The 25,199-nt window shown below is 46.7% G+C and overlaps 1 protein-coding gene across 6 annotated transcripts in view; it reads left to right on the top strand.

Annotated features, from left to right (window-relative positions):
- The window catches only part of CABIN1 (calcineurin binding protein 1), a 152,173-nt gene that overhangs the window by 42,088 nt on the left and 84,886 nt on the right, over positions 1-25,199 (top strand). For all 6 annotated transcript variants that reach the window (XM_077874520.1, XM_077874521.1, XM_077874523.1 and 3 more), the window contains 7 exons: positions 1,240-1,396; positions 6,628-6,743; positions 12,321-12,482; positions 13,242-13,448; positions 13,672-13,817; positions 17,084-17,345; positions 23,090-23,350. In XM_077874520.1, the coding sequence (XP_077730646.1) occupies positions 1,240-1,396; positions 6,628-6,743; positions 12,321-12,482; positions 13,242-13,448; positions 13,672-13,817; positions 17,084-17,345; positions 23,090-23,350 (1,311 nt within the window). The remainder of the gene's footprint in view (positions 1-1,239; positions 1,397-6,627; positions 6,744-12,320; positions 12,483-13,241; positions 13,449-13,671; positions 13,818-17,083; positions 17,346-23,089; positions 23,351-25,199) is intronic.

Below are 25,199 nucleotides of genomic sequence, written 5' to 3'. Positions count from 1 at the left end.
CCGTGACTTGTGTGTGGTGGAGGTGGAGCTGGGGCTGGAACCCCAGGCCCTCTGTCTCCCCGCCAGGGCTCTCTACCATCCCACATCATCCTGGCTCTCATGGCTGGGGTGGTCACAGTACTCCACATCGTCCAAGTGGGCTTCATAGCAGGGAACCTTCCTTAAGCTCTCTCTTGACAATGACTACTCAGGCCATCAATAGGTCCTGCCAAACCCACATCCTTAACATCCCCATTCTTTGTTTCTCCTCTCCGTGTATAGTGCTCTGCCTTAGCCCTAGGCCACTGCTGCGTCTTCTTTGAACTATGGCAGCGTGCTCCCTGCATTCCTCCTTGCCCACTCTACCCTCCCAGGGCAGCCATCACCCTGACATGGAAATATCAGTGTACTCCTCCCTCTCTTCAACCCTTCATAATCCCCCGGTTGCCCATTGCCCAAGGTGCACCATCCTGCCCAGCTTTCTTTACTCATCTTTCACTCCTTGGCTGCCTCTGGGCATCTGCCTGTATGCCTGTATCTGCCACCAATTCCTGCCTTCTTGGTATTGGTTCCACCACAGCCACTCACCTGGAGTGTTACTCCACTCTGGGAAACCTCAAGGTTTTCCTCTGTCCCTACCCACTCCTCTGTGACCCCACTGTGGCCGTCATCTACTTTAATCACAGCAGCTATACTGATTCTGATTCTTAATTTTTTTTTTTCTAAAGATTTTACTTATTTATTTATTTGAGAGAGAGAGAAGCACTTGCGAGTGCAAGCAGGGGGAGGAGCAGAGGGAAAAGGATAAGTAGACTCCTCTCTGAGTGCTGAGTCCAGTGCAGGGCTTGATCTCTTGATCTTGTGACCATGACCTAAGCCAGAATCAAGAGTTGGCTGCCTAACCAACTGAGCCACCCAGACGCCCCTGATTCTTAACTCTTAAGTGGCTTGTCTGTGGCTCTCTTCCCCCTGCACTATCAACTCCTCGCTGCGCCATTGACCTCTGTAACCCTCATGTCTGGCATATGCTGCGCATAGGTGCCGAGGACATCAGGAGCTGCATGTGACATGAGGGCAGACTGTCAGAGCTGGCTCTTCTAATGTCTGGGCTTAACTCTGTTGTTGGGCATCCTGGGACTCTGATGATATGGTGTAATGCTTCTCAATCAGTGTCCCCACCTTTGCCCTGAGGAGTCATCATCTCAGAGGGTGGGAGGGACAGCTGGCTGACTGTGATAACCCCTCCTCCCCTTCTCCCAGGTCATTGACTGTAGCATGGCTGTGCAAGAGGAGCCCAAGGATCCCCATGTCTCTTCAGTGCTGCCCTGGATCATCCTGCACCGGATCATCTGGCAGGAAGAGGATACCTTCCAATCCCTGTGTCACCAGCAACAGCTCCAGAACCCAACGGATGAAGGTGGCAGGAAATGGGTCTGGGTGGGGGTAGGCCCCAATAGCCCTGTCCAGGTGCTGTGGGTGGGCTTAGGGCTCAGTCAGCAGGATTTTGTGTGGTGCTCAGACAGAAGCAGAAGCTTCTTCAGGGAGCTCATTGTGCAGTGGCGTCAGGAGGCAGTGAGTGTGTGTTATTTCATGTCTGGTGCAGGTGGCAACACAGAATGACAGCACAGCCAGTGCTTATAAGGAGCACTGACACTGATCCAGGCAGTTTCACACTTTAATCCCTATAATCCTTTAATCCCCAAGACAGCCCTGTGAGATGGGTAGCCATGCACTGGCCCTTCTGCTTGATTGATTGATTGATTGATTGATTTATATTTTTTATTTTTTGGCCCTTGTGCTTTAACCACCACACTCTGTGGCCCCTGCTGGCATGACCCAGTCAGGGTGGGGGTGTGGGTAGCTGAGAGGTACGGAGTGAGTGAGCACAGATTTCAAATCTCAACTGTCACATATTGGCTGTGTGACCTCAGGCAAGTCATACAACCTCCTAGCCTCTATTCCCCAGATAGATGTTGGGAATAATGGCACCTATCTCAGGTGGTTGTACTGAGGACAAAATGAAATAATACAGCTATTATTATTCAGTACCTGGCATGTGGGGGTGCTAAATGATGAGTAGTTATGAACGAGAAGCCGAAGAGGGCGAGCCCAGGACTCTTCATTGGAGGTGCTACTTGAGCCAGGTCAATGCAGTGGTAGGAAATGTGTTGAATTGAAGAATTAACAATAACAGCTAAATGACATTTAAACAAAGATTCCCTGTCATTCTACCAAGTGGTAGAATGTTCTTGCATTTTCCATCTAGACTTGGCCAATGACACAAGTATTTTATGTAGCTGAGAATTTAATGCACATATTTATGTATTCAACTAAGCTTCAGATTAATATATTGGGGATTTTTCCTCAGTGATTTGAAAAATCAGAAAAGTGGAAAGGAAAGAAAGCTATCCTTATTCTAACAACGTAGAGAAGGCCAGAGTTAACATGCAGTCTGTTTCCTTCCATTCATTCTAACTTTGTGTACTACCCTGATACTTATCAGTTGCTCACTGCATGTCAGGCCTCTGGGAATAAGACCTTTCATTCTGAAAGATTCATGGTGAGAGGAGACGGACCAGAACATCCATCAATCAATCAATCAATCAATCAAGCAGAAGGGCCAGTGCATGGCTACCCAGTGCCAAGCCAGCGTTGCCCGCTGAAAGAAGGGTGCTTCCTGCTGCCTGGGTGGGGGCAGGGGGTGAAGTGGTGTTGGACTGAGGTTTGAGAGAAGAGCAGGGGCAGAGGAGGACACTGGGGAGACAGAGCACTGGGGAGACAGAGCAGCATGAGCAGGGATGCAAGAGAGCTGGGCCATGTGGGTTGGACATGGGAAAGGCCAGATTGAGAAAGGCTTTCGGGCCTTATTTTATGAAGCTGTTTCAGTTTTGCTCTCTGGGTTTTGTAATGCTGATGAGAGATGTCCTGCTTTACTGAACCATCCTGTCTGCTGACCCCTCAGGATGCCTGCAGCATTTCTCTCTTATAGGTCACACTTCAGTGAACCTCATGTATACTTTTTTGCTTCTGCCTAATTGATTTTTTGGATAGATTTCTAGGATATGTATCTTCTGAGCTCTTAACAAGTAGTACCTTTGTATTTTCCAAAAGGGTTTTAATGGTGAGAAAAAATTGAGGTTTACATCTGTGTTTATTGTTTTTCTCATAATTATAATGCAAAAGACTCCTGAATTAAGAGTCTCCCTTTCCCTCTGATTATGCAAGTAAAATATAATTTTAAAAAACTGCTAATAAGCAAACAAGGAAAGGGGGACAGTGGAATGCCATAAGCTTGAAAGAATAGGCCAAGGAAGGAATCCAAGATTCTGGTGGACTGGCAGCAGATGTGGCTCCTGTCCTCTCCTCTACCCCTGGTAGGAAGGCTGAGGGAACGTGGGAAGTTGGCAAAATCCTGGGAAATAATATTAATATCCTCTCATTTATAGACAGTGGGCTAGTGAGGAAGCCCCTCCATATCACCCTGGTTTGGCAGAGATTAGAAGGGCTTCTGGGCCCTGCCACCTTCCAGTGACCAGACTGTGCTAAGACAAGGGGTCTAGGGATAAAGCACATTACTAGCTGGGTGATAAGGGGCCCAGAGTAGTGTAGAACATTGTCGTATTGAGTTCTCTGAGCTGGTTTATTGGGGATCGGTACTTGCAAAAGTAACGGGAGAGGAAGCAGGGTGGAGCAGAGGGAAGTTGACCTGCACTTCAGGTCTGACCAGGCCTTGGCCAACCTGGCAGGGAACTCTGGAGCCAGAGTGGTCCATCAGAGCTGTCATACCATGTTGGAATCAATTAGCTGGTCTTTATACTCCCGTCTTGCTCAGTCACTGCACATGGACTCCCACAGGAAGTGTATGACCTTGGGTGGGGTGCCTTTCTGCAGCTGTAGAAGACCCTGGAGGAGCTGACCACTGGGGGCTGTCTGCTGACTACACTCCTCTCACAGGGCGACCAGTCCTATCTTAAAGGTCATCTCAGAGAGAAGACGAAATCCAGATTCCCCAGCAAGGACTACCTGCTGCACTAGTTCAGTGATCTCCCTTCTACCTCTGCAGATACAGGTTACAAAAAAGTGGATTGAGAGCAGTGCCTACTTTAAAATTATGGCTTTAAAGAAAGGGCAAATTGATCTTATATTTGGGAGAGTGCCTCAGAAAATTGGTGATATATTAGAGCATTTACGTAGCGTGGAGGAAGTGCGGTTAGTGGACCATGAGCAGGATAGAGAGAAGTTACATGGCAAGTATGCTAACATATTGTTGCCCACTCCCCACCCCATGTGGAGGATGAAAAAGAAACAGATTAACTCAGGAAGAAAACTTACACCAAGGAACAGAGGCAGGGGCCGGGTAATGATTTGCACAAGAAATGATTTATTAAAAAATTTGAACTAATAAGCAGAATGAAATGAAGAGGAAAATTGCAAAACTAAGGGAAAACGTTGCAAACCAAGCCTCACCAGTATAAACTAATAAACCAGACTGCAAGGAGCAGAATTGAGTATGGCTAGAACTGAAACCAGGGTTTTAGTTCAGAGCTAAAAGTGTTTTTTTTTTTTTTTTAATTTATTTATTCATGATAGTCACACACAGAGAGAGAGAGAGGCAGAGACACAGGCAGAGGGAGAAGCAGGCTCCATGCACTGGGAGCCCGACGTGGGATTCGATCCCGGGTCTCCAGGATCGCACCCTGGGCCAAAGGCAGGCGCCAAACCGCTGCGCCACCCAGGGATCCCTAAAAGTGTTGTTGATGAGAAGGATAGATGAGGGAAACAGTGGTGGGCCTGTGCGAGGATAAATTGTGCTCCTGATGGAAAGACTCTAGCAATGAAACAGGACAAATAATCAAATACTGGAACATTTCTCTGTAATAAAAACAGTGTGCAGATTTAAAGTGTTTAGTATATGCTGTGAAAAATTGATATATAGCAAGATAAATCCTGGTTAGGAATCTACTTCAAGAATAAAGATTTTTTAGATTTCTAAACTGAAAAGTCAGTTTATCTTCATGGGATAAAACATGAGACTCATTTCAGATTTCTCCCTAGTCATATTCAGGGCAGTTGAGGTGATGTCTAAAAGTCTACACTATTCTCAGGGAAAGACAGTGCAAACTAGGACGTCTAACCAAGTTGTTTGTAATTAATAGTAGTTATAGACATTTATAAACAGAGATCCTAGCTCCTGTGGGTGCTTCTAAAAACACTACTGGAGGATGAAGTCAGTAAACCAATATGAGTCAGAATGAAATTCATCGGGGTGGAAAAGCCATGGGCAAGAATTTGTGCTGAGCACCAAATCCATTTAGAATTGAAATTGAGGGAAAGCACCTGTGCTAATTATGGTTGCAGAACAGAGTTATCAGTGTTAGAAACTTTGTTTTTTTTTAATTTTTTTAATTTTTATTTATTTTTTAAATTTTTTATTTATGATAGTCACAGAGAGAGAGAGAGAGAGAGGCAGAGACATAGGCAGAGGGAGAAGCAGGCTACATGCACCGGGAGCCTGACGTAGGATTTGATCCGGGTCTCCAGGATCGCGCCCTGGGCCAAAGGCAGGCGCCAAACCGCTGCGCCACCCAGGGATCCCAGTGTTAGAAACTTTGAAGTGCTACAGAAGTGCTACAACAAAATTGGGAGATGGGGAGAAAGGAAATGTTACAAGCTATCATCCATCTTGTGCAATAGAATCACTTGATGCTGTTGAAAATGGAAACTAAAGGACTCATAGAAAATCGGAGTGACTTAATTTCTTCATGATTTTCTGAGGTTTTTTTTTTTTTTTTTTTTTTTTTTTTTTTTTAATCCTTGCCTTTTGTACCTTTTTGACTGGGGCTGGCCAATGGTCAAAATGTATGAAACAGGGCAGCCTGGGTGGCTCAGCGGTTTAGTGCCACCTTCACCCAGGGCATGATCCTGGAGACCCGGGATCTAGTCCCACATCAGGTTCGCTGCATGGAACCTGCTTCTCCTTCTGTCTGTGTTCCTGCCTCTCTCTCTGTCTCTCTCATGAATAAATAAATAAAATCTTAAAAAAAAAAAGTATGAAACAAATTTCATGAAAGAATCATAATTCTAGGGATGCCTGGGTGTCTTTAAAAAAATGCTGCTTACAAGCCCACTAGTGGGTTATAGCCCAGAGTTTCAAAAACACCGAAGGATCTTTAAGGAACTAGTAATAGTTATTTTATTTTATTTTATTTTTGCTAGTAATAGTTCTAGTGGTGAACAAACACTAGAAAATTTAACTGAAATTTAATAATTCTGTTTTTCTTCTGTAATACTCCAATAGGCCTACATATAAGAATCTTTAAGAAATGGTATATGTAGTATGGGTTTCATTGTTAAACATTATTTATCTTTCTCTTTCAATATGTTTCATATGTGCCCACAAATGTCAATGTGGTTAACTGGAGGTGCAGTAGGCATTCTTATGTCTGGTATGATTTGAATTGTTTTTTGAGAAGTGTGTATTGCTTTAGTAAAGGCACTCAGGTCATTACTTACTTAAAAAGCTAAAAAAGGATAGAAGAATCTGTGGCCACCTTGGTAAACACAGTAAAGCCCACTAAGGAACTATTGAGCCTTGTAGCTTCCACGCTATCCCCATGCTAACTCTGTGTTGGTCTGGTCTTTCCTTAGTGATGGCAGAGACACCCATGCTCCCATCTTCCCTCATGCTACTCAACACAGCCCACGAGTATTTGGGTAGGAGGTCCTGGTGCTGCAATTCCGATGGGGCTCTGCTGCGATTCTACGTAAGTGCTGCCCTCTTGGCCAGGGCTGGGGGTGGGGTGCAGGGTAGGATGGGTTGGCACCCTGAGGCTTGCTTGCTTGGCCTTGCCCTGCACTGGGGCCTGCTTCCCTTCTTTGATTTTGTATGTGACTACTCAGAGTTGCCAGAAAGTCTGAACTTTGTTCCCTTGTGCACTCGAGGTGCAGGGGTTCTGGACCTGGCCTTGACCTGCAGGTAGATTTAGAACCACTGCTTGTTACTGCATCTGTTACGTCGGGCATAGGGCCAGGCCCTTCATAGTAATTTTAGAAGTAATAACTGCATTCACCACTGCCTTCCATTGAGTCCTTTCTGCCAAGCACCACTCATACAAGGAAGTAGTTGCTGAATCAGTAGCTATTTCGTGAGTAAATAGTGAGTGCAAATAGTCTTCTCTCACTTGGCTGCTGTGATTGACTGGACATACTGGAGATAAGTAGTGTGATTACTGTCCCTAAAACTTGCTGCTGAGTGTGAGGCCAGGTAGCACACAGATAGGTTATAGAGCATGAGCGGGGCACCCAAGGTCTATTGATAAATGTTTTAGTGGAACATAGCCATAACCATTCATTTATGTATCAATTATGCCTGCTTTGGCAACACAGTGGCAGGGATGAGGAGCTTTGATAGAGTCCATATTGTACCTGAAACCTAAAATATTGACTGTGTGTCTCTTCAGGAAAAGGTTTGCTGACTTCTGCTCTATATCTTTTCAGTGAGCAAGTATATGCTCTCTATAACTGCAGTCTGCCTCCCTAGTCCTGATCTTCCTCCTCTGCCCTGTGCTTTCCCCATGGCTCTTACCACCTTCTAGCATGCTATAGGATTTATTTATCTAAGATGTTTGTTGTGTGCTTCTTCTCCATTGGAATGTAACTTCCATGAAGTAGGGATGTTTGTAACTTTTGTTCACTGCTGGATCCCAGTACCTCAGCCCAGCACACCTAGCCCATAATAGGTGCTTAATAAATAATGGGTTGAGTGAATGAACAAGACTGAGAATATTTATAGGGCTCATGTATGTGTAGTGCTTGACAGTTTGCAGAGCACTTATGCTGAGGAGGCAGACTTGGCAGGAGTGCCAGCTGTAGATGCCTCAATGTCTGCTCTATGCTGTGAGTTCTGAGGGCCTCCTGGGTGCTCACCCTAGGTCAGCTCCACACTTCAGGACCATTTTTGGAAGAATCGTGCTAAGCTTAGACTAACTATATTGCTGCCCAGGAATTGGCAACTTCATTCTTCTGGCTTTGCTCTCCCAGTTAGAGAGTGTGGAGACTTTGTCTACTTCCACAGGGTCACCTCCATGAGGCAGTCAGTCACTCCTCTGCCCCTATGCTGCTTGGGAGAAAGTCAAGAATGAGGTAGCACCTTTGCAAGCTGATACCCAGCAGAAGTGGTGCTGAGGAGCGGCCTTCCAGGCCGGCAGCAGAGGTGGTAATGGGACGATCCTACTCCGGGTTTTCCTTAGTCTGCATCTTTTTTGATGGAGTGTGAATTCCAACTGCTAGGATCTGCCAAGTGAATTTGACGGAGTGGAAGTGATAGAGGAGTACCTCCCTGTTTCATTTCATAGCTCCTGACTTTTCTACCCAAGGCCCAGCTTTTCCCATTCCTCCAGCTCCTGCAGCAACTTCACCTTTGTGGAGTTGGCCCTGGCTTGTTGACTGCCCTCTCTCTGCCAGGTCCCTCTAGGTTTCCTTTAACAATTTGCTTGTTCATATCATTTGTTCATTTTTCTGTTGGACTTTTTTCTTTTTTCTATTGATTTGTGGAGTTCTTTATATACTCTGAGTTCCAGTCTTTTATCTGATATATATATGTTTCACCAGTTTTACGTGTGTGTATTTAGTTCTAATTTCTATGCAATTTCATGTGATGTGTCTTTTAACTTTGTGTATAGTGTTTGTCTTACAGAATTTAAATGTCAAATTTATTAGTCTTTTATGGTTTGTGGGGGTTTTGTTTTCTGTGTGTGGCGCTTTGTTTTGTTTATTGTACTTTAAGAAATCCTTTCCTCCACAAGATTATAAAGATATTCTCTTCTGTTAAAGTTCACTTTCATTTTTCACATCTGGTCTTTATTCTCAATTTTTGTTTATTTAGGACATAAGATAGGGACTCATTTTACATTCCATATGGATGGCCAGTTGGTTTGTACCATTCATGAAAGAGTCTGTTCTTTCTGCACTAATTTGTGAAACCCTCTCCATACACGTGAGGGTTTGTTGTTGAATTTCGTTCTTTCTATTGGTTTAGGTATTCCTGTGCCAGTACCACATTGTCTTTGAGAGATACTGATACCTGCTAGGATTAATCTGCTTACCTTTTTATCACATACTCTTGACTGTTCTTTGTACTTTCATCTTCTGAAACATTGTAAGATCAGTTGGTAAAATTTTGTGGAGCCCCCGCATCCCGCATCCCCCAACCCTCGCCACCACTGGGATTTAATTGAAATGTCATTGACCTTACAGATTAATTTGGGGAGAATTGCCATTTTTATATGATTCTTTCTAGTCATGAATATAGTATATCTCTCCATTTATTGAGGTCTTATACTTTCATGTCCCTTAATATAATTTTCTCCTTAAACTCTTACGTGTATTCTATTAGATTTATATCTGAGCATTATTATTTTTTATTCCTGTTGTTGATAGATATTTAAAAATTAAGTTTTCTATTTTGTGTTTGTGGACAGATAGGAACACTACATTTTAAAAAATAAATTTCTCGGGGTGCCTGGGTGACTCAGTTAGTGAAGCATCTGCCTTTGGCTCAGGTCATGATCCCAGAGTCCTGGGATTGAGCCCTGTATGGGTGGTGGGGGTGGGGGTCCCTGCTCATTGGGGTGTCTACTTCTCTCTTTGCATGCAGCTCCCCCTGCTTGTGCGCTCTCTCTGTGTCAAAAAAAAAAAAAAAAAAAAGTGTCTCCTGTGCATAGCTCCTTTGCTTATTGCTTTTATTAATTCTGGTGGATTGTAGATGCCTCAAATTTTTTGTGTAGGCAGTTACATATCATCCACAAATAACTATTTTTTTATCTTCTTTTCAATTCTTACAGTTTCTTTTTTTCTCTTGTCATAATGCTTTTCAGGTTGACAAAGCTTACACTCTAAAGGGACAGATAATGAATCTTAGAGGCTTTTGTTGGCCATAGGGTCCCTGATGCAAATACTCAGCTTTCCCATTGTAGCACAAAAGCAGCCATGGCCAGTATTTAAAGATAATATGTAAAAACTTGTGGATGCTAAAATTTGAATTTCATATGTTACAAAATAATATTATTCTTTTAATTTTTTTTAGTCATTTAAAAATGTTAAATGTCAGTTTTAGCTTCTGAGCTATACAGAAATAGGCAGTGGGAAGATTTGTGCCCTAGGCCATAGTTTGTCACCCCAGCCTAGAGCTCTCTCTCTCTCTTTTTTGGGGGATAATTTTTAAAATATTGATTCTGTCTTTGGTGATTCTAGGCCCATTTAGATTTTCTTTTTTTAAACCAATTGTATTTTTGAAATAATGTCCACATAAGCATAAAGTTGTTCATGAAGTATCCTTATGATTTATAAAGTCTCTTTGGTACCTCTGGTTATGCCTCCCATTTCAGTGCTAAAATCATTTATTTTTGCTTCCTCTCCTTTTTTATAAGCCCATTTTTGCTGAAGCTTATCTAAATTCGTTTTTTCAAACTACAAGTTACTGGTTTATTGATCTGTTTTTTCTTTGCTTTCTAATTAATTTCCACATTAATATTTATTATTTCTTTGGATATATTTTGTGCTTTTTCTAATTTAATCATGGTGAAAGCTTATTTCAGTGTTCACTCTTTTTTGTTTTTGTTTTTTTCACATCTTGTTATCATTAAGGTATTAGTGTTTCTAGGTTAGGTACAGAAGCATTGGGAAAAGTTATGTGCTCAACATCTTGTATAAGGCCATTTGGTAACATCTTTCTGACATTAGGATATAAGTGCTTACAAACTTATGTTTAAAAGCCTGTGTGTAAAGACATTTGCTGAATTGTTTGAAAGGACACTGTTATAAAGCATCCTTCAGCTAACTTCTTTTTAAAAAAAAAAAAGATTATTTATTGGGTTGACTGGGTGGCTTAGTTGGTTAAGTGTCTGCTTTTGGCCTAGGTCATGATCCCTGGGTCCCTGGAATTGAGTCCCAAGTGCTCCTCCCTCTTCCTCTGCCTCCCTGCCCCCCCATGAGAGAGAGAGCACACATTCACAAGCTGGGGGAAGGACAGAGGGAGAGAATCCTCAAGCAGACTTCCCGCTAAGTATGGAGCTCCATGCGGGGCTCAGTCTCATGACCCTGAAATCATGACCTGAGTTGGAATCAAGAGTCTGACTCTCAAGCGACTGAGCCACCCAAGTGTCCCAGTAACGTCTTTCTTATATCAAGATATAAGTGTAATAAATTTATGTGTGAAGCCTGTGGGAAAAGCTATACACTTACCACCTTGAAATTACACCACGCTTAAACCATTCCTCAAATAACATCTTCCTTTCATTAAGGTCTAAGTCTTTTTCAACTTATGTGTAGAAGCATGTGGGAAAGGCCTTGTGCTAATAAGTCCCTGAAACTACGCTGTGCTTAGATGGCCACGTAGTGACAGCATTCATTCTTCTACTACATGTTTTGAAGGTTATGTTTTCTCCAAATACGTTTTTAGCTGCATGCTGTAAGTTTTCACATTTGGTATTTGCTACCTTTATATACTGATTTCTAATTTTACTGTCTTATGTTCATTGACTGTGGTCTATATTGTATCTTGTCTTTAGTATTTTCTGAGATGTGCTTTTTGTCTAGTTTTGGTAGAAATCCCATGGATGCTTGAAAAGAATGTGTAGCTGCTAAGAGTTGGGCATAACAATAGCCTTTGGAGCTAATCTCCATAGATACCCTACTTGTTGACAATGTTGTTTACATCTTCTGTAATGTGGGATTTACATCTTCTGTAATCCTTATTAATGTTTTGTCTGAGAGAGTCAATTTATTATTTCCTTGATATATTTTGTGCTTTGAATTTATTTTTTGCTTTGGATACATTTTGTGTTATATCTTTATATTTTGTGCTGAAATAGAGGGAGTCTCTCTCAGACTTCCTCAGCCCTAATGGGATTTACCATCTTGCATTATAACTTCATGTTTAATTAACTGCCCCTGTATTGGATCTGAGCTTCTTAAAAGCAGGAACTATGTCACACTGTGCCTAGCATAAGGAGGGACTCTGCAAAAATTTGGAGAGCAAATGAATGGCCTAATAAATAAGAAGAGAAGTTCCCAGAGGGCATATAATATCTCCTTCTAGTAGCTGGTGGATACTGAGTGGGCATACTGGAAGGAAGGCAGGTTAGCAAGCAAACTTCTCAGGAGGTCATTGTCAGAGCAGGCCCAGAATGGCTCCTGTGAGGATGATAGACCCTTTCCAGTAAACAGGTCCAACAGACATGGCCTCCTCAGGTTAACAGAATTGACAATGGTGGTCTTCCTGGGGTCCCACTGTGCCAGGGAAGCTATGGGCCTTCTCAGGAGTCTCTCCCTGCCTACCATAGGTACGAGTTCTCCAGAAGGAGCTTGCTGCATCCACCTCTGAAGACACACACCCCTACAAGGAGGAGCTGGAGACAGCCTTGGAGCAGTGCTTCTACTGCCTGTACAGCTTCCCTAGCAAGAAGAGCAAGGCCAGGTACCTGGAGGAGCACTCAGCCCAGCAGGTGAGGGTACTGCCCAGACCAACCACACCTGCCCTGGTAGAGAGGATTGGGGCTCAGAAAAGCAGGGGCTCTGAGCACTCTTGAAGGACATCAGATACATAGCTCTTGGGGGTGCACCAGGAGAATGAGAGCATGGTCTAATGTAGTCAGAGGGTTTTCCTTGTAAAAACTAGCTTCGTGATATTGACTAATCATTCAAAAGTGCAGCATGGCAATTTTCAAAGGATTTCTTTTTCCAATTTGGATAGTACTAATAATTCCTTAGAGGTTTGGTTTTCAGTGCACTATTGGGTGTATCACCTCATGGCTCGTCATTTATTCTCCAATCTTACTAATTCCATGCCCTGAACATAAGCTGCTCAGGCAGGGCCACATTGTGGCCCTACACAGAAAGCAGAACCCGCCTGGCTCCGAGAGGCAGTGGGGCAGCTGAGGCTCAAGGGGAGGGGCAGTGGCCTGGCCACAGTTCCCACTCGTTTCTGAACCTATGCTCTGGCTCGGCCGCATGGACTCACAGAATGTGCCCTTGGTTTCCAGTATTTGTCTTTATAAAGGCCGAGCTTATGTCAGTTTACTTTTCTGCTCTTTAGACATTTGGTTTTGGGGATTATAGTGGGCATACGAATTTTTAAGAGTATACGGGACTTTTTCTAGACTCAAATATATTGTAACCTCATCTGCATTGTTCCCATGGAGGAACTTTTCCCTTTCTGCTTTTACCCCAACAACACTATGATCCACTTTCTGTCTTTTCTCAAGGTGGACCTTATATGGGAGGATGCCCTGTTTATGTTTGAGTATTTTAAGCCCAAGACCCTTCCTGAATTTGACAGCTACAAGACCAGCACTGTGTCTGCTGACTTGGCAAACCTTCTGAAGAGAATCGCCACCATTGTGCCCCGCACAGAAAGGCCAGCCCTGAGCCTGGACAAAGTCTCTGCCTACATTGAGGGGGCCTCAGCTGAGGTAGGAACTGAGTGTGACAGGGTTGTGTCCTGTCATTTTTTTCCCTCCAGCACTGCTGGTTATGTGGGTTGTCTTCTTTCCTTGCCCTATACCAGAAGTCAGGGCCATGAGAAGCCTAGGGTCTGTCCTGTGCTAATGTGAATGGTCTTGGGTTTGCAGCATTACTGGTCACATCTGAGACTCTGACTCCATCTCCCCTTATCCTTGGTTCTTCATCTGGCAGGTGCCCTGCCTCCCAGAAGGGGCCGACCCCTCCCCTCCAGTGGTAAATGAGCTCTACTACCTCCTGGCTGATTACCATTTCAAAAACAAGGAGCAATCCAAGGCCATCAAGTTCTACATGCACGACATCTGCATCTGCCCCAACAGGTCAGTGGCCTGGGCAAAGGGTAGGCAGGGAGGGCTGGGGTGACTCCAGCTCAGCAACTCCTCACTGGGCCAGTTTGGGTTTTCCCTGCCCTGGCAAAGAGACCAGGGAAAAAGGAATGAGAGAGTATGTTTAGCACTGTGCAGTTTTGGGAAAAAGCAAGTTTTTCATAAAAAGAAAAGCAATGAAGAAGACTTCTTTCCAGAAGATGCCTGGGATGAGTGTTGAGATCAGAGGAGGCATGAGGTGTCCATCTGGGTTCAGGCCAGCAGGGCAAGGGTGTACCACCTGGCTGTTGGTTGTGTGCTGTCTCCTTTCCTGGTTCCCGGCCCCAGGAAGTGGGCTAATGTGTACTATGTCTCTTCAGTTATTGTTTCCTAATTTTGGGGTAAGGGGAGAGTAATAGAAACACTCAAGCTAGAGGTTCTCTTCTCTTGTTCTGATGCAATGCATTGTTGGCTGTAGCAATTGTCATGACAGTAGAAGTAGGAGAGCATATTGTACATGTTTTCTTCCCACCAAGCCCTGGTGGCTTTTTCTTAAAAAGTTATGATTGACCTATTCATCCTTAAAGGGCCCTGCTAAGCTTATAAAGTCTGATTCATTTGATTAAGAGAGAACATTTTCTCATGGCTGCCACACCTAGGAGGTAATAAGCCTTGGGTCAAGGTAAGCCTTGTATCTGAAGGGTCCAGAGTAGTATCTCTAGGTAAGTACTCAGGCCAGGCCACAGTGGCTGCCTATCCTCAGGTGAAACTGGCAAGCTCCACTTTGTCAGGATCCACCTGGCTCAGGGGAGAGGGTCTGGGATCTGAATGGAGAAACCAGTTTATACAACTTCTTGTGGGAAAGGTTCTCCCAGACCTATTGCTCAGCCTGTGGTTTCCTCCAGGCAGGGAGCCATGTCCTGGATGTCCTCTCTAGGGTCATTATGGGCCAGTTTGGTGGAGCAGACCGATGCTCAAGCTGGCTGAGCGCTCATAGCTCTAGACAGGGAGCAGTCACCTCCTTTGTGCCATTGTCTCCATGTCTGAAAAGTAAGGGTGATAAAACCCACCTGTCCATGGGAGGTGGGAGCCTGGCGTGGCACTTTTCACCCAATAGCCACTTGGGCTATGAGACGAAGTTCATAACAGCTCACCTGGTCCTCATTTGAACCTGTACATGCACCTGTTTGGAGGATACCGACCTATCAGGCTTGGCCTGCCAAGAACCCTGCCAGAGAGGTGGGTTGTCCTCTTGAGTACTGATCCCAGGGCCAGGAGGAACTTGGTGGCCCATTCCTGGGGCTCCTTCACTGTGGCTCTAACAAGCAGATGTTAGGGAGGACTTGGGTGCAGTCTCATCTTCTGTACTAGTTAAGAGGGAAGTTCAGATACTGGCTTTTTCTTTAAATCTTCTGGGCCCACTAGGTATAGGAGAAGCCCTTGACAGACAGGTGAGTGGATGGTGGAGTATTCTGGCCAAAGTGTGCGTTGGTGGTTCCTGTGGGGAAAACAGAGTCTGTGAAGATGCTGGCAACACCTTTCCTCACCTGTGTTCACTTCACTATTCCATCTGCTCTTGCTCAGCTGGGATTGGGTCACCTTGGCCAGGCATTTCAGAGTGGCATTTGGGAGGACAATTTGGGAGTAGGCCCCAATACAGCTCATCCCTCTGCCAAAGAAACAATTCTGGGCCCAGTGCTAGGAGCGGGCCTGCCATGTATGAGTAAGAGCCCAGTGTACAGGTTCTGGACACTTCCTCTTCCTGAGTTCAGGACATCACTGGCCCTCGGGCTCCCGAGTGTTCCTGTGGGTCAGCAATCCCCAAGTGTGGGCTGTGTACTGCTCTGCTAGAATCAAGAACTCACGTCAGGACTTTTCTTTTGTTGACACATAGAAGAGCATTTTGAGTTTTTATGATGTTGTGTCTGTGTTCTTGGTTACTCATATTTGTGAGTGCAGATAGTGGTTTCTGTTTTGGGACTCATGCAGGTGTTTGGGCCTACACTGTGATGTGGTCCCTTCCCTCCAGGCAAGGGCAAAGAGTGGTGCCAGAGGTACTGTGGGAAGAATCAAGAGGGGAAAATCTTCAATGTGGAAGTTGCTAGCCTTGGTAGAAAGACCCTGGCATGGCTCCCACCATCTGGAGGGGAGCTTGACACCTACCCCCATGCTTCTTCCTCGAAGTGACCTGAGCAGGCCCTGAATCCTGAGGCCCTGAGGAAGAAAGAGTATACTCAGGATCTCCATATAGGGGCCAAAGCCTTTATTTTTCCTATCCCTTGTCACCATTTAAGCCTTCAGGCCTCTTTACTGCTCCTTCACTTGCGCTTTCTCACCTCTGGGTGCCTGGACACATCTGGGCACATCTGAGCCTCACAAGGTTGCTCTTTTCTTGCCACACCTTGGGGACTGTCAGATAGTCCAGGAAGCCAGTTGGCTAGTTTTAAAGTTAGTGTAGCAGTGGGTCAAGAATTGTCATTTTGTAGAGGGAAGCTTCTGTTATGTGATTGCTGCCTTCTGTTGTTTGTACTCACATTCAGGAAATTTCACTTTCCGAAGTGCTCTTGGCCTTAGTCTCCATCTTAGAGAATTTTTTGCATTTTCCCTACCACTTTCAGGCGATCTCAGAGCAGTAGGATCTCAGCCATCCTGTGGTCCCCTCACTCTCCATCTTACTGCTGGGAACTGAGCTGGAGAGGGCAGGATCTGGTCAGGGTTCCAGAGGGAGAACTATGTAGAAGCTACATGGCAGTGTTTTCAGGGTCTTGGCCACCCCATGCTTTTGGTCAGTGAATGTGTTAATGGCAGATGCTACCAGTGAGGGGTTGAGTGAGGTGGCAGCGGGATGGGAGCCTCCCTGTCGCCTTGGATGGGACATGCCTTGTAAAGGACTCCTTTTCCTTTCCATCAGAAACATTCTGTGGGTAACCCTTCCAAGCAAGGAAGCAAAGGGGACCAGAGTCCAAGAGCCCACCATGCTGGTGAGCACAATCTGGGCTCAAGTTGGTGGGGATCCTCTTAGAACACTTACTGAGTACCTGTGAGGTGCTGGATGACCTCAAATACATGCCTTGTGTCCCAGCAGCTCTGCTCTCTTGAGGTGGGTTTTCTTAACCATGTTTTATAGCTCAGAGACATAGAGTCCCTGGTGGTGGAGCTGGGCTCTGGGTGGCCTGGGAAATGAGTTGCCCCAGACCTGGGGGCCTCACCCTCCCATCTATCATATCTATAGTGCTGTAAGGGCAGTGGTATGTTTACTGGTGCTTTTGTTGTGACCACAGGTTTGATTCCTGGGCAGGCATGGCTCTGGCCCGGGCCAGTCGCATTCAGGACAAGCTGAACTCCAATGAGCTGAAGAGTGATGGGCCCATCTGGAAGCATGCCACGCCTGTCCTGAACTGCTTCCGCCGGGCCCTGGAGATCGACAGCTCCAACCTATCCCTGTGGATCGAGTATGGTACTATGTCCTATGCCTTGCACTCCTTCGCCTCACGCCAGCTGAAGCAGTGGAGAGCTGAACTGCCCCCTGAACTTGTGCAGCAGGTGAGGAGGAGCTCTGCTGAGGGGCCGCCATACTGCCATCTGACTGAAGTGCCCTCAGGTGGCAAAGTTCTATCTTATCCATTCCTTTTGCCCTTGTTCTTCACAACCATCCTGGGAGCTCACAGATGATTCTCCTCATGAGACTGTAGCCATACTGTGGTTGGTGACAGCTTGGTCCTTGGTCTGTAGATACCTAGTCTGTCGTGGGTGAATTCAGGGCAAGGCTCTCGTGATCTGACTGGTCAGCTGTCAGTTTTCCAGCAGTTGAGAGGCAGGGGAGGGGTGTTGGCCACCAGAAGTAGCTGTCCCTTCCCTGTTCCTTCAGAGGAACTTCTTGAATCCTTGTAAAATTTTTGACACTGTATTGGGAATTTCTAAGTCTGTCTTGGTAGGGGGTTCCCCTAGTGTGGTTTGCTGGGTGTCTGGCCTGAGGTCTGGGTTGAGCAGGGTACCACCCCCTTGGCTCCTTGAGATGGAAATGAAGGAGTCCCACCAGCATGTTTAAGGCTGGTGTGGCAGTAAGATGCCATGGTCCAGAAGAGTTTCTAGGAGAGCAGAGTGCTGAAAGGGCCTGTTTCTTGTAGTGATCATGTGTGGTCAAAATCTAAACAAGATGATGGCCTTGTTAATGCTGCCATTGGATTGTTGAGGGAACTCAGTGAGAGCAGACCGGTCAGTGGGACTCTTAGTTACAGCTGTGCTGCAGTTGTCTTGACAACACCTCCATCCTTGAGAGTAGGCCTCTGTTGTCATGCCCAGCCCCCCACCCCTGGCCCCTGTGACCCTTTAGAGGCAGGTCACAGGCTTCTACAGTGCTTGGCCTTGTGATGACCCTGACCTTCCCACATTGCATTAAGTAGGGGAAGTCCTAGCCTTGTGCAAAGAAGTAACAACTCTTTGTTGCTTGTTGCTGATTGTATATAAAAGCGAGGTATCCTTAGTGTTAAAAATTCAATTGGTATGGAAAAGAATAAATGGGAATGTAATAATGACATGAATGTCACCCTCCTACAGTGGCCCCTTTTGTGCCTCCTACAGTGGCAACATCCCACCCTACTAGCATGGGCGTGAGGGGCAGGGTCTGCTGTGGGCAGTCAGTTGCTAGCAAAGGGCCACAAAGTAAATCCACTCAAAATGTAGTTTAGTTATCCTAGTAACTAGCACCTACTAGGTGTGAGTGGGGCTTTATCTTAGTAATTAATAATAATGAAAATAACTCCTAAATCTTACCTTACTAGGACTGTGGTGATAATTGCAAGGGTGTGTTAATTCTTCAAATGATCCAATAATGACTGAGTTTGGTTGGTTTTGGGAGAGTTTAATTTTTCCATCAGTTTTATGATAGCATGGTAGGTACCCCTTCACCTCAGCAGCATAAATTTAGACAGCTACTTTTGCAGAAATATTCCTGCAAATATTCTGTCTGAGAGAAGGGCTACTTCTCTCTCCCAGGATTCTCTGATATCTTTGTGCCTTAGAAGAACGTGTTGCGGTCTCTTCCTTGACCAGTTGTCCTCCCTTTGGGCAGTTGTTAAATGTGCCCACAGCTCATGTATAAAGGCTTTGTCCACATTACTTTCATCAACTTCATGAAATCCCGTGTCTTTTGCAAAATTTGCAGCTTAACTTTGCAGTAGATCTGCATTATACCATTCGACTAGATGTGAAAATCAGCAAAAGATCGACTATGGAATGAATGTAGTGAGCTGAATGTGGATGAATGTCAGTGAAAGTGCTGGGTGGATCTGCTATAAGAGCACAAGCTGAATCTGAACATTCCCGTGCTGTCATAACTGCTATCACCACCATGTCTGCAGCTGTGGGGCCTCTGAGTTCCCACACGAGGTCTTGTGGTACGGGACATCTGTGTGCTGTGTGATAACACTTTGAGAAAGCCTCAGAAAGACTGAAATCCCCTTCTCTCTCCACACATTTTCTGGTCTCCTCAAGTCACCCATACTTGACAAGAGCAAGCTGGAAGCATGACCTGGGGCTCTACCCTTGGCTGTTGTTTGAAGAATGCCAGTAACTTCAGCTTTTCCCCATGAGCTCTGGGTGCCACCACCTGTGTGCCTGGGAGGGTTGTCTCAGGGTGCCAAACTTCAGGCACTTTGGCTCTAAGGTTTTCCCTCTCTTTCTCTGCCCAGAGAGCATGAACCCTACAGGCCAACGAGAACAGTGGCTCCCACATGTGACTGGGCATTAGAACCTCTTTTGGGAGAGCGAGGAGCTTGTTAAAAGGCCCCATCAGGCACTCACAGTCAGAAGCTGCACTTTCTCAGGTTCCCTGGGTGGATTAGACACAGTATCCTGGGGACAAGCCTGGCAACAGTGGCAGAGGACAAAGGTGACAGGAAGGGCAGTGTAGCCATGGAGCAGAGACAGGTGGTGGGCTCTGTGACAAGGAAGAAAATGGGCAAGAAAAGAGTAGCATGGCCCTTGTTTTTTTTTTTAAAGATTTTATTTATTTATTCATGATAGTCACAGAGAGAGAGAGAGGCAGAGACACAGGCAGAGGGAGAAGCAGGCTCCATACACCGGGAGCCCGACGTGGGATTCGATCCCGGGTCTCCAGGATCACGCCCTGGGCCAAAGGCAGGCGCCAAACCACTGCGCCACCCAGGGATCCCATGGCCCTTGTTTTAACCATCACTTTTACAGAAACCACTCTTCAATTGCCTCCTTTATAACAACTGCCACAGTCAGGACAAAGCTAAAATCTTCTTGGCTCCCCCCAACCCCTTTCTAATTCCTTCATTCCTGCTTCAGAGAAACTTACAGTTAGGCTTGTATCTTTCTAGACTTTAGACAAATACTGTTTGTTATGTATACATGTTCTCCTAGAAAGAATGCCATGATTTACCTGTTCTTTTCTTCTAGTCTAAATGCTGTCGTGCTGTACATGGTGTTGAGCTTCCTTTTCACTCAGCTCCATGCTGTTGAGCTCTACTCATGCCTTACAAACCTATTTCATTGCGATTGTCCTATGCAGAGACCCCTTGCTCCATTCTGTTTGTAGTGTAACGGCCCCAGGGCTGAGCAGGCTGGGAACTGAGTCCCTGACAGCACTAGGAGCATTGTTATCCTCTGCTGGGACTCACTGGGGTGGGTGGAGTGTAGACCTTGGGATTCTTTCTCTAGTCCCCCACTAGTGATGCCCAATAGGATTTTAGCAGAATAGAGGCTTTCCAGGAAGTAAATATGAGAAATCAGAGTGCCCTTTCTGCCTTTGGTACTTGAGGGTTTTGTTTGTAGAGCTCCCCAAGAGGAGGGAACTTTTGATTCCCCCAGGAAGGGACAGGGAAGGCAGAGAGTGGGCGACAGACAGGAAACCCAGGTTAACTCCTTGCACACCTCTTCCCCTTGCCTGTTCTTTCTCTTGCGTAGCTTGTGGCCCCGGTGGCTTAACTCCATTCGGATCCTTAGGAAGCCATTGGCTCAGGGAGCTCAGGGCCTGAAACTGGGCTCCCAGGCCATCTTCCTGGATTGTCAGGGGTGGCAGGAGAGAGATGGAAGTCCACCAGGTGTGCGGGGAAAGAAGGAGGTTTTGCATTGTTGCCCAGGGGGATAGCTGCCTCACAGGGCTGCCCTGTGCCTCCTGTTTTCCCCACTTCTGGTAAGGTAGTTTCTTATCCTGAAGTATGTCATGATGACACAGCCCCTTGGTGGCTAGAGCTGTTTGGGTTATTGGATCTAATTAGGTGAGTTATAGGACTCATGTTGATAGCTGTGCACTTCCACTTCTGCCTGCAAACTTGCCAAAGGGGTCTATTACAGGAAAACCAGTGGTTTCCCTTGTCAGTTCCAGGCAAGGGCAGAGGCTTTGGGGCCAGCACCTGCTAGCTGTGTGGCCTGCTGTGGAAACCTGGCCGTAAGCAGGCTGACCATCCCTCCTGTGTGGCAGTATTGTGAGAGCTGGCATTTCCTTAGGACCTCTCATGGGCTGGCTCTGGGCAAGGCACACTGGCCAAGAGGTGAATGAGGTGCCACAGCAACAGGTGCATGTCTCTGGGTTGGGCAGGTGGTGTTAGGGTGTCTGGCAGAGCTCTGGAACATAGTGGATCTGGATCCTCAGTGGCTGTCCCTCCTGCTCCTGTCTGAAGAGTTCTGACTACTGCACCTACTGAGGACAGGGATTCTTTGCTTTTTGTGCCTCTTGTGTGGTTCCAGTCCAGATGGGGTTCTTCACAGTTGCCCTTCCTTTCTCAGTGGGTGGCTTTATGACCCTCAGTGGCAGAGCTGGGTGGGCAGAGGGTTACTGACTTGGTTGAGGCCACATGGTGACAGAGTAGCCAGAGCAGGACCCCAGTCAAGTGGCTGCCTTTTACTGGTATAGATCTGCTACAGAATCCCATTGGAGGGGTATGATGGAGTCACTTGGCTTGTGCCGTGTCCTGGCACTACACTGTGATTCTTTCTATCATATCTCACTCATTGATGATTTCTTGATTCCTAAGCAGTAACTTTCCTTCTCAAGAAATGTTTGGCAGAACACTGGGGTTCTTTGTGCCGGCCCCAGGGCCATTCCTACAGGAGATTCATGTAGATCAGCATCCGCGGACAAACATCCTTGGGCAGCCTTTCTGTGCACAGTGGGGTACAGGTGCTCCTCTCACGGGCGGCAGGCAGCGCCCCTGCCAGAGCTTAGTGCCTGCAGCCTCTCCCTTCCTCTGGTCCCTGAGATGAGACTAGAAGAGGCTGCAGCTTCCCTGCTGTCAAGTTAGGGTCATGAAGATGAGGAGCTAGAGACCTAGGTTACTGGGAACAGCTGCCTCTTTGGCCCCACACAGGTAGTCTTCATTCCAGCTCCTACCCAGGAGCTCTGGGATAAACGGACACATGCACCTAATGGCTTGACATCTCACATGGATAGCATCTAGGCGCTGCCCCATAGCCCTCATACAGGGACTGGGAAAAGTGACTGGAAAAGTTTTCTGAGTTGGAAAGCATCTTAGAAGCTGATCCTCTGTTTTAGCTGTTTCCACCCTTCAGTGTGTGAGAGGGTGGCTGGAGGCACTGGGTCTTGGGGTGGGGCTCAGGAATCTGCCATTTTTAAGCAACCCAGGTTTCTCTGGAAGGGTGCAGAGGACAGGGTGGGAAATTCTGTGGTACCCCAGGGGTGCACATCCTCTCCAGCGCTGTGTCGCTGGGTGTTGGGTGCACACCCTTTCCAGCTCTGCTTTCCCACCCTAGTGAGTGGGTGTGAGAATGAAGTGCTCACTGCCTGCAGTGGGGGCTCATCTCAGAACATTGGTGCTGGCTCTAGGCATTCTCAGACTGACACAGCAGAGCTGCTATTGGCCTGGTTCTCCTGGCAGCCCTGGCCTTGTGCTGTCTCCCCCTCCCAGGCAGAGGACCTTACTGCAGTCGCGGTGAGGGTCATGGTTGGGATCTTTAGAAGGGGGTCGGGAGGTACTTCATAAACTCCTAAACTGTGTGGTTGCAGATACTGCAGGATGGTGGTAAAAGAAAGGAGCCTGGAGTTGACATGAGGAGACATGGGTTTCAGTCCAGCTCTGTCCCTTATTTGCTGTGTGCTTCGGAGGTGTCCCCCGGCCTCTCCATACTCTGTGTCCCCAGATATGAAATGGTGATAGAACATCTGTGTGTCAGGGTTGTTAGGAGGATTATAAACTTACAAAGAAGGCAGCAGGGCTTCCCTCAGGATAAGGCAGGTGATAGCTGAACCCTGTAGGTTCAGGCCCAGGGCCTGAACTCAGTCTGGTCTCATGGTCTCATTCCAGATGGAAGGCCGGCGCGACAGCATGCTGGAGACAGCCAGGCACTGTTTTACGTCTGCGGCCCGCTGCGAGGGTGATGGTGATGAGGAGGAGTGGCTTATCCACTACATGCTGGGCAAGGTCGCCGAGAAGCAGCAGCAGCCACCTGCTGTTTACCTGCTGCACTACAGACAGGCTGGCCACTACCTGCACGAGGAGGCTGCCCGCTACCCCAAGAAGATCCACTACCACAATCCACCTGAGCTGGCCATGGAGGCCCTGGAGGTGACACCATGCTGGCCTTGGGCAGGGAAGCAGGGCAGGAGCGGGCCAGGCTCTCTGTCTCCCTGGGGATGGGGCATGAGGTCCCAGTGGCTCCCACACAACCTGTTGGAAACTTCTCTGTGTTCAGCAGCTTTGTGTGTAGTGAAATTAAAGCAGCCTTTCCTCTCTCTTCTAAAGGGTGCTTACCATCCTTTCTGGGAGAGTGACTGTTTTGTTTGTCTCTCCAAGAGTAAAATTACCTTTCCTCCTCAGCACATGCAGGGTCCTTGAACCTGACTTGGTGATGACATCGATGCGGCACAGTGTCTCCTGGTACCTTTGTTCCCTGCGAGGCCACAGGCTGTGCCTGGAGCTCCCAGCTTGGCAGGACAGGGCTAGGGGAGTAGTCTGTTCTCTTGGCCTCAGATCTGGGGTCTGGCAGTGCTCCTCAAGAGAAGAGCAGTTGTATAGTGCTTGGATTTGCATTTATGATTTCTGGGGCACTTCACACATACTGTTCTCGATGCTCAGGGCGGTGGTGGAAGGCAGGCTGGGAGGCTGTGGCTGGCACGTTCTATAGGGAAGAAACTGAGCACACACACGGGTGAGGATCCACATGAGCCTGGCCCAGCCCAGGCCTCACTGTTTCCTGAGCACATTCGCTTTGTTCTTTTGTGCCCAGCTTGCGACCAGCAAGCTTCTTGGAGTTTGGGGCAGAATCTGCTTATTATGCCTTATCTGCCTTGATGTGTTTGTTTGTTTTTCCTGAAAATTAACACATATTCATGGATAAAAAAATCAAACATAAGAGTCAAACATTCAGAAGTATTTAAAATGAAAAACTGAAGTCCCCAGTGATCCTAGCCCCATGTTAACAGTTTGGGCATGTCCTTGTCTTTCTAGATTTTCCCCCTATTAATATATAGATACATAGTAACATCTTCTTACTTTGCAACTGGCATTTTTCACTGGACAAGATGTAGTGGAAGACATTGTGGGCTTCCTTCCCTGCCTCTGGGCCCTCTGGTCTGGCTGGATGTCCACTTATTTGCCCAATCCCTTCTTCATGGGTTTGGCCTTCTTTTCCGCTTCTCCCTGAGTGGGTGCGGACAGGGCCTTGCCCTGTATACATATCAGGGAGCACTTACTGTAGTATTACCAAGGGTCATTTAACGTCGCATCCACAGCTTCTTGTTGCCCTGAAAGTTTATACTGATCTATGAGCATGTCTGTTTTCCCTCAACCATGTTTTCCCTCTTTTTAATATTTGGTAATTGTGTGAACAAGCAAAAAAGGCTCATTTTTATAAATTCTCCTTTGAAAAATGAATTCACACTGAGTGGTTGGCAGCAGCTGTCTGGGGGCCATATTCATAGGGTTCATGGTAAAATGTGGAAGCACAGCTTCCAGGTTGCTGTCATTCCCTACCCAGGTCCTTCCTTCCCATCACAGCTCTTTCATGCTTTCCACTCAGGCTCACAGGCCTATCCCTGGAGGGATTTCCACTTTGGGGCTGAGAAGGCTGAGGCCCAGAGGGCTGGTGTGCCTTTCCCTAAGTTAGCAGCAGAAGAGAAGAGGGGTTGGGGCCCATGCAGCACCTCTGATAGCACCGAAGCTGTGGGCAGGGAGGTAGTCCAGCCCTCAGGAAAACGACAACTCTCTTTTTCCTCCGCGGTGTTTCTTTGACTTTTGGCTTCTGCTGCTGTCTGACGGAACCAATAAGCAGGCAAGATGGTGTCCCTATGGGGCCCAGGGACTTCCAGGTAAGGAACTGAGGCCTAGTACACCATGCTGGCTCTCAGGAGAATAGGAGTCAGCTGCAACATATGGATATCTTGTTTTAAAAATGATATTTCTCTTAAGACTTTAA

Source organism: Canis aureus, chromosome 27, assembly GCF_053574225.1.
Source record: "Canis aureus isolate CA01 chromosome 27, VMU_Caureus_v.1.0, whole genome shotgun sequence".
NCBI classification, from domain to species: domain Eukaryota; kingdom Metazoa; phylum Chordata; class Mammalia; order Carnivora; family Canidae; genus Canis; species Canis aureus.
This window is presented reverse-complemented; position numbering and strand designations above follow the sequence as displayed.